The sequence below is a fragment of the Mesoplodon mirus genome (assembly GCF_964341445.2).
Source record: "Mesoplodon mirus genome assembly, chromosome: 12".
NCBI classification, from domain to species: Eukaryota; Metazoa; Chordata; class Mammalia; order Artiodactyla; family Ziphiidae; genus Mesoplodon; species Mesoplodon mirus.
In genome coordinates, this window is record NC_138988.1 from 34535736 (window position 1) to 34548684 (window position 12949).

The 12949-nt window shown below is 39.7% G+C and overlaps 1 protein-coding gene across 1 annotated transcript in view; it reads right to left on the minus strand.

Moving 5' to 3' along the window:
* The window catches only part of CACNA2D3 (calcium voltage-gated channel auxiliary subunit alpha2delta 3), a gene marked incomplete at both ends in the record, with an annotated part of 792926 nt that overhangs the window by 400228 nt on the left and 379749 nt on the right, over nt 1-12949 (minus strand). Inside the window, one exon of the mRNA XM_082637213.1 lies at nt 9605-9679. Coding sequence (XP_082493339.1) covers nt 9605-9679 — 75 coding nt within the window. The remainder of the gene's footprint in view (nt 1-9604; nt 9680-12949) is intronic.

Consider the following 12949-nt stretch of genomic DNA (forward strand, 5'->3'; position numbering starts at 1 on the left):
ATTAACTGCAAGTAGCATTACAGTGGCCACCAGGGAAATCGTCATAAGATGAAAAGGTAAGTAAGACATGATATTTGGCTGTCATGAGAACTTGTCAGGATATATATGGATATTTTGAGTGAAGAATGAAACATCCCAAAGGATTTGGCACATTTTAGTCAGAATTATTTAACTCACAGGATGGAAGGCTGGCATCAACGTGCATGCACACTGCCCGTTGTACACAGGTTTATACAGAAGGTCATAATCCCCATTCCTATTTCACAAAGAACATGAGAAAATGGCTTCAAAGCTGCCATTCAAGGGATCTGGACTGAACTAGACAGAGTAGTGAGGAATATCAACCCTGGAATCAGATAATTTCACTCACAATCAAGTTCAGGTTATCCTGATTATATTAAAATGTAATGCATTTCATGCTTTTGTTTTCATTGTTTTGTGGGTCTTCTACTGAAATGAAAAAACAATTTTTTTCAACCAGAATCCTCTCCCAGGTGGCTTATCTATTCATTCATTCATTCATTCATGCTTCTACTGAGCATCAACCTCATAGGTACTGACCTAGTTGCCCAGTCTTTTCCTTCTGGAAAACCAAGCAGGTCTGTCCAACACAGGCCTGCCTCCTTGCCACAGCTGTAGACACTGGGACCAGGCTGCTGGCTGGGCTGCTCCAGCCACTGGAGATGCAATTATGGATCCAGAATGTGCACCTGACCTTGCAGAGTCAGAGTCCATAAGAAGTCACATAGGGGAGGCACTGGAGGGAGTGGGGATGACTCCTGACACCACGTTCAAGGCCTTGAGTGCAGACTTCTCCACCCCAGGACTTTGCAGTTAGGTGAGGTGATGTAAATTATCATTTTGCTTTTTATGAATTTACTAGTCTGTGTCACATCCACGATGCGAGTCCTTAATGTATGTGGCCTAACATCTATTTGATGATAGAAATAGAAATTGGTTGAAATTAGCCAAAAGAGCTCATCTTTGCTTAAAATATCCCAAGATTCCAATGAAAAATAAATGCTTTGTCTTCTAAGATTTGAGGTAAGAACACTGAAATCCCTTGCCATTAGAAACTGAGCTACAATCAGCACCTTTTTTTAAGACAACTAAAGCAACCTAACACACATTGGTCAACTGCTTGCACTAATTTGATAAAGCCCCTTTTTAAGATCAACTTGTATGCTTCATAATATTTCTAATTAAACTCTTCATTTTGAGGTAAGTATAGATCCACATGCAATTGTCAGAAATAACACAGAGAAATGCCTTATACCTTTTACCTAGTATTCTTCCACTGACATGATGCAAAACTACAGGATATAGTGATACATATATATATACACTATCTATATAGTATATAGTGATATAATAACAGAATCAAGGTATTGACAATGATAAAAGTCAAGATACATAACAATCCCATCACAACAAGGTTCCCTCATGCTGCCCTTTTATAACCACTGACCTCTCCCCACTCCCAACCCAAACCCCTGGCAACCGCTAATTTGTTCTCCGCTTCCATAATTTTGTCATTTCAAGAATATAATAAGAATGGAATCATGCAGTATATATTATTTTGGGATTGGCTTTTTCCACTCAGGATAATTCCCCAAATATTCAAAGATTTGTCCAAGTTATTGTGGGTACGAATAGTTCTCTTTTTTTTTTAATTGCTAAGTAGTATTTCATGGTATGGATATATCATAGCTTGTTAACTATTCACCTACTGAAGGATATCTGGGTTGTTTACAGTTTTTAGCTTCTACAAATAAAGCTGCTAACAGGTTTTTGTGTGAACACAAGTTTTCATCTATCTGAGATAAATGCCCAAGAGTGCAATTGCTAGGTCACATCGTAATTGCATGTTTAGTTTTATAAGAAACAGCCAAATGTTTCCCAAAGTGGTTGTATCATTTTATGTTCCTTTCAGCAGTGTACGGTATGAGTTATCCAGTTTTTCCACATCCTAGCCAGCATTTGGTGTTTTTTATTATTTATTCATTTATTTTATTCTAGCCATTCCAATAGGTGTGTAGTGATATCTCATTGGGGTTTCAATTTCCCTAGTTAATGATGTTGAATATCTTTTCATGAACTCACTTGTCACCTGTATATCCTCTTCAACAAAATGTCTCTTCATGTCTTTTGCCCATTTTCTAATTATGCTTGGACTCTTGAGTTGGCATTATTTATGTATTCTTTATTTACTTGTACCCTATCTATACGTAGTTTACATATAGTTAGTATATTCATATAGATTGCTAGTTCCAAACTATATCTTGGGAGAAGATATTTGCAAACCACACATTTTTTCATCCTTTCAGCAGGGTCTTTCACATAGAAAAGGGTTTTTTTCTAATTTCAATGAGATCCATTTTATCGAATTTTCCTTTTATGGATTGAGCTTTTGGTGTCAAGCCTAAGAACTCTTTGTCTAGCCCTAGATTTTCTGAAGATTTTCTCTTATTTTTTTTCAAAGGGTGTCACAGCTGTACATTTTACATTTAAGTTTTTGATCCATTTGAGTTAAATTTTAAGTTTCAGTGTTTCAGCCAAGGTTAAATTTTTGTTTATTTCTTTGTTTCCTCTTCCTTATGGATGTTCAATTGCTTTGGCACTATTTGTTGAAAAGGATATCGTCCTCCATTGAATTGTCTTTGCACTCATAAAAAATCAGTTGAGCATATTTGTGTGGGTATATTTCCGTGTTCTTTCTTCTATTCCATTGATCTATACGTCTACTCCTCCATCAATACCACACTGTTTTAATTACTGTAACTATGTAATAGGCCTTAACATTGGGTAAATTGATTCCTCCTACTTCCTTCTTTTTCAAGATTGTTTAATATTCTAGGCCCTGTGCCTTTCTATGTAAACTTTAGAATACTCTTCTCTATGTCTATAAAAACTTTGCTGTAATTGACAGGAATTGCATTAAACCACAAAACATTTATTAGGTTCGCCATCTTACATGGGCCCAGGTTGTAGCATCCCAAAGCAATTACAATAGTAACATCAAAGATGACTGATCGGGGCCTCCCTGGTGGCGCAGTGGTTGAGAGTCCGCCTGCCGATGCAGGGGATACGGGTTCGTGCCCCGGTCTGGGAGGATCCCATATGCCGCGGAGCGGCTGGGCCCGTGAGCCATGGCCGCTGGGCCTGCGCATCCGGAGCCTGTGCTCCGCAACGGGGGAGGCCACAACAGTGAGAGGCCCGCATACCACAAAAAAAAAAAAAAAAAAAAAAGATGACTGATCACAGATCACCATAACAAATATAGTAATAATGGAAAAGTGTGAAATATTGTGAGAATTACCAAAATGTGATACAGAGGCATGAAGTGAGCACATGCTGTTGAGGAAATGGTGGCAATAGATTTTTCTTGATGCAGGGTTGCTACAAACCTTCATTTTGTGAAAAATGCAATATTATTGCAAAGTGCAATAAACTGAAGCAAAATAAAATGACGTATGCTTGTAATTAATTTCTGCTCTTTATTATTTCCTTCTGTTTGCTTTGGGTTTATTTTGCTCTCATTTTTCTAGTTTCTTTTGGTAGGAAGTTAGATTATTAATTTGAGGCTTTCCTCTTTAATATAAGAATTCAGTGCTATAAATTTCCCTCTGGATGCTGTAATAGCTTTGTCCCACATATTTTGATACACTGTCTTTTCATTTTCATTCACTTTTATATTTTTAAAATTTCCTCTAAGACTTCCTATTTGACCCATGAATTACTTAGTAGTATATTGTTTAATTTCGAAATGTTTAGAGATTCGTCTGATGTCTTTATGTTAATGATTTCTAATTTGATTCCATTATAATTATAAAAAATATTCTATCATTTTAACTCTTTCAAAGTTGTTGAGGTTTGTATTATGACCCAGGATCTGTTTTACCTTGGGTAATGTTCCACGGGTACTTGAAAAGAATGTATATTCTGCTGTTGTTGGGTAAAGCCTTCTATGAATGGTATCTGTATCTTATTGGTTGATGGTGTTGTTCAGTTCCTCCATATCCCTGCTGATTTTCAGTTTAATAGTCTAGCAATTCATGACTGTGAAGTGTACAAGTCCCCAACTATAACTTAAGTTCTTCTATTTCTACTCTCAACTCTTTTAATTCTTGCTTCATGTGTTTTGAAGGTCTGTAGTTTGGTCCAAACATATTTAGAATTGTTATTTCTTCCTGGTGGATTGACCCTTTTATCATTATGTACTGTCCCTCTTTGTCTCTAGTATCTTTCTTTGCTCTGAAGATGACTTTACCTCATGAAGATGACTTTAATGTTTGCATAGTATATCTTTTCCCATCCTTTTACTTTCAACATACCTATGTCATTGTATTAGAAGCAAATTTCTTGTAGTAAGCATATGGTTGGGTCATTTTTTAAAAATCTACTTGGCCAATCTCTATCTTTCAAATTGGTATGCCTAGACCACTTATGTTTAAGATAATTAGTGATATGTTAGGGATTAAGTCTGCCACTTGATCTCTTTTTCCTGTTCATTTCCTCTGTTTCTCATTTCTATTTCTCTTTTCTTACATTTCTGTGAGTTACTTTTAAAGTATTCCTCTTTTTATTGTTTTCTTAATGGTTGCTCTAGGTACTATAATATAAATGGAATTTATCACAGTCTACTGGTATTAGCATTTATCACTTACAGTGAAATGTAGAAATCTTACTTCTAATTAGGTCCCTTTACCTTCCACACTTTCAAATATAATTGTCTTAAGAATTTCCTCAACAAACATTGGGCACCATCAGATGATGCTATAATTTTTGTTTCAACTATCAAATATGATTTAAGAATCTCCTGAGGTGTGGAGACAAGGGAACCCTCTTACACTGCTGGTGGGAATGTAAACTGGTGCAGCCACTATGTAAAATAGTATGGAGGTTCCTCAAAAAGCTAAAAATAGAGTTGCCATATGATCCAGCAGTCCCACTCCTGGACATATACCCAGACAAAACTATAATTTGAAAAGATACATGCACCCCTATGTTCATAGCAGCACTATTTACAATAGCCAAGACATGGAAACAACCTAAATGTCCATTGACAGATGAATGGATAAAGAAGATGTGGTATGCCTCTTGCACTGTCGGTGGGAATGTAAACTGATACAGCCACTATGGAGAACAGTATGGAGGTTCCTTAAAAAAACTAAAAATAGAACTACCATATGACCCAGCAATCCCACTACTGGGCATACACCTAGAGAGAACCATAATTCAAAAAGACACATGCACCCCAATGTTCACTGTAGCACTATTTACAATAGCCAGGTCATGGAAGCAATCTAAATGCCCATCAACAGACAAATGGATAAAGAAGATGTAGTATATATATACAATGGACTATTACTCAACCATAAAAAGGAATGAAACTGGGTCACTTGCAGAGATGTGGATAGACCTAGAGTCTGTCATACAGAGTGAAGTAAGTCAGAAAGAGAAGAACAAATATCGTATATTAACACATATATGTGGAATCTAGAAAAATGGTACAAATGAACTGGTTTGCAAGGCAGAAATAGAGACACAGATGTAGAGAACAAACATATGGATACAAAGCGGGGAAAGCAGGGGGTGGTGGTGGTGGGATGAATTGAGAGATTGGGATTGACAAATATACACTAATATGTGTAAAATAACTAATAAGAACCTGCTGTATAAAAAAATAGCATAAAATAAAATTCAAAAAAAAAGATGTGGTATATATGTGGTACACACACACACACTGGAATATTACTCAGCCATTAAAAAGAATGAAATAATGGTATTTGCAGCAACATGGATGGACCTAGAGATTATCATAATAAGTGAAGTAAGTCAGAAGGAGAAAGACAAATAGTATATGATACCACTTTTATGTGAAATCTAAAATACGACACAAATGAACTTATCTATGAAACAAAAACAGGGTCACAGACATAGAGAACACACTTGTGGTTACCAAAGGGGGGAGGTATGGGAGAGGGAAGGATGGGGAATTTGGGATTAGTAGATGCAAACTATGATACATAGGATGGATAAACAGCAAGGTCCTACTGTATAGCTCAAGGAACTATAATTTAATATCCTGTGATAAACCATAGTGGAAAAGAGTATGAAAAAGAAAAAGAATATGAAAAAGAATACATTGATATGTATAAATGAGTCGCTTTGCTGTACAGCAGAAATTAACACAACGTTGTAAATCAGCTATACTTCAATAAAATTTTTTTAAAATCTCCTGAGAATTAAGATACTATATCATACTTACTTCTATATTTAACCATTTCTATATTCTTTCCTTTTTTTTTTTTTTTTAACTTATTTGGCTGCACCGGGTCTTAGTTGCAGCACATGGGATATTCGTTGCCATGTGCAGGCTCTTAGTTGTGGCATGCACGCGCTGTATCTAGTTTCCTGACCAGGGATAGAACGCGGGCCCCTGGCACTGGGAGGGTGGAGTCTTAACTGCTGGACCACCAGGGAAGCCCCTATATTCTTTCCTTTCTGAAGTTTCAAGCCTTTTTCTGTTATTTCCCTTCTGTTTGGAGAAATTCTCTAACCATTCTTTAAGGGTAGGTTTGCTGGCAACAAATTCTCATAGTTTTCCTTCTGAACATGTCTTTATTTCTCCTTCATTCATGAAGAGTATTTTCACTGAATATAGAATCCTAGGTTGACAGTTCATTTCTTTCAGTACTTGAAAAATGCTACACCACTTCCTTCTGGTCTCCATTGTTTCATGTGAGAAATCTGCTGTTATTCAAATTGGTATTTTAAATAATGTGTCATTTCTCTGTGGTGGATATCACTTTTTTTTCCTTGTGTAATTATATTTAATTATAATGTCTTCCCATGGATTTACTTGGATTTATCCTATTTGGAATTTACTCAGCCTCTTGAACATGCATGTTTATGCCTTTCACTAATTTGGGGAGGTTTTCAGCCAATATATCCTCAAATATCTATCCAGTCCCACTGTCTCATCTCCTGAGACTCTTATGACATGAATGCTAGTAGCCCTTTTGCTGTCCCACATGTTCCTGAGACTCTATTCATTTTGTTCCAATCTATTTTCTCTCTGTTGCTCAGGCTGGATAATTTCTATTGATCTGTCCTGAAGTTTACTAATTCTATCTGCTGTCATCTCCACTCTACAATTGAGCTGATCCAGTGAGTTTCTTATTTTGGTGACTGTATTTTTCAGTTCTATAATTTCCACTTGGCTCTTTTTATAACTTCTATTTCTTTACCGAGATTTTATATTTTTTAATTTATTTGAAAAATAAATGAAAAAGAGAATTCCTAATTGCTTTTGAAAAATTTAATTTTTAAAAAATTATTTTTTAAAATTTAATTTTAAATTTAATTTTAATTTCAACATCTGATTCCTGTCAATATTGGCGTCTGTTGATTGTCTTTTTCATTTATGTTGTGACTTTTCTTGTTCTTGGGGTGACAAGGAATTTTTAATTGCATTCTGGGCATTTTGGGTTGTATACAGTGAGACTCTGGGTCCTATTTAATCGGTTTTCTTGGTAGTCAATCTCTCTGTTGAGGTGTGGCACAAGGGCCAAGTGGTTGTGGGTGGGGTGGAAGATCAACTTCCTGTTTAGCCCTGCTGAAACTGTGGACAGCTGGTCTATTGGTTGCTCTATTGGTATTTGGCTGGAATAGGAAAGGTACTGTCACAAAAGGATTTTATTGTTAGGCCCTTCTTTTCCTGGTCCTTTGACTAAAGGAAACAGGCTTTTCTTGGAAGTTTGTTTTTCTGTTTGTTTGTTTTTGTCTATGCCTGTTGTTGGCCCAGGTGGGAAGCTTCTGGAGTGCTCTATTTGGGAACAGATTCTATTATAGAACAGACATTGATTCTATGAGAATTAATAAAAAACCCAGGGAACTCACCTCTATGTCTTTAAGTCTAGGCAGTTCCCCTTCTTTCTACCTTGCAGGTCTTCCTATACTTGTTTGTGGGATACGTCCAGGACTTTTCAGTTGTAAGGGGAGGGATCTGATTAAAATATGGCTACCCCATACTGGCAGAATAAAAAGTCTGGATTGGTTTTAATAAAAACGACTTCAATCTTCAACATTCATAAGTTCAAAGGAGATTTTAAATAAATTCTTAGCTCGCTTTCTCTAACAATGTTTTCATTCATTAGACTTCATATCTCCAAATATCACACTGCCCTTGTTCATTGGGGAAGCCACCTGAAGGAAGCATTTTAAGCATCTTTTCTATTTAATGTTGTAAGCACCATCACTGGACACCTATTTAAGGCTCTGGGAGATATTCCAATGCTACAAAATTGGGAAGGGGGTGAACTCTAGAGCCAGGCAATGGCCAAACAAAGAGAAAGTCCCTAGAGAAATCTGGCTGTAAGTTTGTTATTTTTTTCCTACCTTGGCCGAAAAAATTACCATGAACAAACATTCCCTGGATACACTTGTTCTTTGAACTATAACATACTTGTTTCTCTCTCCTAAAAGCAAAGATGATTATAGTGGTGCTTCCCCCTCAGATTGAAGTTTGGATATTAACTCTGGTATAATTTGTCCTTCTCACTCTGTGTTCCAGCTCTAGTGCATTTCTCCCAATCCTCTATTGTTCACTCCCTCAGAGGTGCCCAAACTTCTACCACCTGCATCTAGGATAGCACCAATGGGATTCCCTGCCCACTTGGGCCAGAGGTTCTTCCCAGCACATGCATAGTACATCACAGAGAGCTACCTTGGCCATTGTCCTCAGTCACCTCATGGGGATCTGCTCTCCAGGGGAGGAGCATTATTTTATTGTACTCACATAGCAGGTACAACAAAACAATGTGAGTAATGATAGCTGTGAGTCCCAGGACGTGTGACATTGTTGCAGCCACAGCTACACTTTCAACCTAAATTGTCATTTGGCTCTGCAGGCTGATTGGTGGTGGCTGTGATGGTTGTACTGACAGATTTAAGGGTGGCCAAAGGAAAACAGAATTTTATAGAAATCCACTGTGAAAATTTTCCAAGAATGCTCCAACTGGAAAGGAAACTTGTATCCCATTTCCTAAGTTCCTCCATTAACATATCTTTCTTTTGTTCTAGGCAATATATTTATGAAGCAGGCAATGCTCAGAGCATTAAGGATACAGCAGAGAGTGACATTGTCCCTATCCTTGTAAAGCTTACCTTCTAATCCAGGCGTCAAGTTACCCCAATATCTACCCCAACAGTTACTTAATTAATTTTATTAAGTGCAAGAAGAGATATAACAAGTGGGTTCAATTTTCTTTGAAATTTCAGCAAGAGCCATATTCTTTCAATGGTGTCAATATGGGTGAAAAGCACAAAACAGGATGTGCTTAGAGCAAAAGAAAAAGAAAATCAATGTGATTGTTTCAGAACTAGCGAGCATCTGAACTCAATATAAGTATTTTACTTTCATGATTTTATTTGAGCCTCTTCATAAATGTTCTACACACTGGGGTTCCAAGGCCCTAAATGAAAGGGCAGTACATTTCGTGAGTTTCTAAATACTAGGACAGAATTACTGTAATTGATCACTGTGAGGGAGATGGGTGTGCCATGACCCCTGATGCACCCGCCCAGCGGCAGGCCCTACCTCCTTGTTTGTCCTGTCAGCTTGCACCAACGTTCCATTCAGGCAAGGTTCCACGTAGTGAAGCTCCTCGTTATACTGCAAAGGTAAAAACAGCCAAGAGGAAACACTTAATTAAGCCTTTGAAGGGTACACAATAATTTAAGGATACACACACACACACACAAACAAAAAAGCAGCATGATCACAGGCTCAATTCATTTACATAAGGTGACTTTCTCAATCGGTGCCCCTACGAAAAAATTGTGCTTAAGTGCAAAGACATACTTTATTCATTTCTTGTTTGAGGGGGAAACTTGTAGAGCACATATTGGCAGATGGCAGTGTTCAGGGTGTACACAGTTAACTGATAATCCTTCAGGGGTAACTCCAAACAGAGGGGCTCCCGGGGCATGGCTAACAGTGCATGGTCCAGCTGAGATCTAAAGAGCATTCCACAGAATTTCCTGGTGGTCCAGTGGTTAGAACTCTGCTTCCACTGCAGGGAGCACAGGTTCGATCCCAGCTCAGGGAACTAAGATCCCACAAGCCGCATGGTGAGGCAAAATAAATAAAGAGCACTCCAAACTTGGGCGGATAGGGCTCCAGCTCTGCCTTTGGTTTCATAGAGCTAAGGAACCCATGTGTGGGTCACATATGAGTGAGTACAGAATGTTGGAAAGGAGAGGCCTGGAAGTTCCCCTATAAGAGCCTTTGCAGGTGTTGGTCAGAGCACTGCACATGCCCAGTGACACCACTGTCCACACAGGCCAATGCCAGCCTTCCCATCATTTTTTTGTGTGTGTGTGATATGTGGGTCTCTCACTGTTGTGGCCTCTCTTGTTGAAGAGCACAGGCTCCGGACGCGCAGGCTCAGCGGCCATGGTTCACGGGCCCAGCCGCTCCGCAGCATGTGGGATCTTCCTGGACCGGGGCACGAACCCGTGTCCCCTGCATTGGCAGGCGGACTCTCAACCACTGCGCCACCAGGGAAGACCTTTCCCATCATTTTTGATTCCAGAATACCCAGATTATGAAAGCATGTTTTTGTCCAAAGCTCACAGCTAGGAAGAGAAATTTTGAGTGGTCTTATTTTAATTTCTCTCATCAAGCATGGTTCTCTGCACTGTTGCTAGATTGGGACACTCCCAAACACAAATCTAATCATGCCCCCTCTTGTCAATGTCATTCAGAGCTTCCCACTGCTCTGCAGAGGAACCTTCCCAGGGCTTGCCAGGGCTCTGGCCACTTGGCCCTGTTGACCTTTCTAGCATCTTCACTCATTAGCCCTCCTCATAAACTCGGCACCAGCCAGCCCTAATTCCCTTTCTGTCCTCTGAGATGACCCATCTTTTCCTTCAGGCCTTTCACAACTGGGCCTTCTGCCTGAAGCCCTCCTTTGGTATCTCCAGCTGATGCCTGTTCATCCTCCGGGCCACCTCACTCCTGCCTCCTCTGGGAATCTGCCTCTGTGGCAAGAGAGGCTCCACTCCTATCTATTCCAAAATTTTAATTGCCTGGTGTCTGGATCCTTCATCACAATGTGGGACCACATCAGTAGGGTCTATGTCTGGTTCCTCAGTGTATTCCCTCTGACAAGCACAGGGCTGGACCCAGAGTACGTACTGGGGAGCAATTTGTTCAATGAGAGTATCATGGCATTTCCACTTTAGGGACCAAAGGCCCAGCCTAGAGCTCCAGAGGGAAGGGACCAAAACCATCTCTCACAGGGCCAGCCTGTGAGCAAAGTCTGGCTAAGAAGTTTGGGCTTTAAGCCTACAGGCAGTGAGAACCATAGGCTGTGGGCAGGGGAGTGGGTGAAATAAAGAGATCAACTTGGGACAACTACTCTGGACACACTGCAGGGACAGACTGCAGAGGACCAGACTGGCAGCTGCTGCAACAGTGACTAAGATGTATCAGGTTTCACCTACCAAGATGCTTAATAGCAAGTATGGGTAGTGATAACACTAATATTTGCAACTAACTGTTAGTGAGCATTTCCTTTATCTAGACACAGGCTAGATAGACTTCATTCACAGGATACCTCAGCCTCAGGTAGTAAGTACTTCCAATCCCTCCCCCTTTACAGATGGGAAAACAGAGGCCGAGTAAGGATGATCAACTTGCCCAAAGTCACTGAGGAGTACATAGGGTGGAGTCCAGATTCAAACCCAAGCAGTTTGACCTTCCAACCACTGACCCCAGGACCTCAGAGCCCCCAATTTCTCCTCTCTGGCCCCTAAGCCTATGTTTCCTATCAATCTGACTTTTGCTCCCTCTTTAATCTTTGTTTTTAGTCACATAAAACCATCAGAAAAATTATAGCTCAGTGGACTTAGAGCTGAGATGAGGCATGGAGGAAATAACAGATTTATGCAATTCTGAAGTCAGCTGTTGACAAATGGAAAGTCATCTCAGGATCCAGGAAGCAACTGCACAGTCTAACCTGAAGAAATGCTTCTCCAAAATTCTCAGTCCAGGGAATTCCCTGGCAGTCCAGTGGTTAGGACGCCACATTTTCACTGCTGAGGGCCCGGGTTCAAACCCTGGTTGGGGAACTAAGATCCTGCAAGCCTCACAGTGTGGCCAAAATAAAATAAACAAAACTCTCAGTGCATATAAAACTGACACTGGAAGTTGCTGGGGAAAAAAAAACAAAAAAAACCCCAGCCATTTTTCCTCTCCTCCACCTCCCTCACTGACTGATTTGGTTCAGGGTGATAATACGCCCATTCCTAAAGCTTAATTCCTTTCATTCTTGAAGCATAATCAGTCTTAGGCAATCACAGCTATTTGGCCCCCCTCTGTTGGATACAGGCTTTCACAGCATGTCTTGCAGCTGGGGGTGGTCAAGTAATCCATTCCCAGCCAATGAAACATAAGGGGTAGTTTTCTGGGCAGTTTCAATGAAATTTTTTTTCTTGCCATTAAAGGAAAACTCTTCTACATCCACTGCCTTCCTTCCCTCTTGAGATGCTATTGTGGAGCTACAGCAGCCATTTTGCAACCATGAGGTTGCAAAGGTGGACAGGGTTAAGAATGGAGGCTCAAGGAAGACAGAGCAGGAAGATAGAGCCAATGTGGGTCCTTGCTGACACTGTTGAACCACTGTACCAAACTGCAGCTGCCCTCCTTGAGGCTTCTTCCATGAGATTATGAAACACCTATAGACTGAAGCAACTTTTATTCAATTGTTCTGTAACTTGCAGCCCAAAACTTTCCAACTCCATTTTCCAGGTAAATTTTAAAACTTTATCTACATTCTACCTGATACACATTCACAATGTTGATTCCTGGGGTTCTATACTCTGAGGTAGGAGTCAGGACACTTGGGTCCAAGTCCTGCCTCTGCCATACACTCAGTGT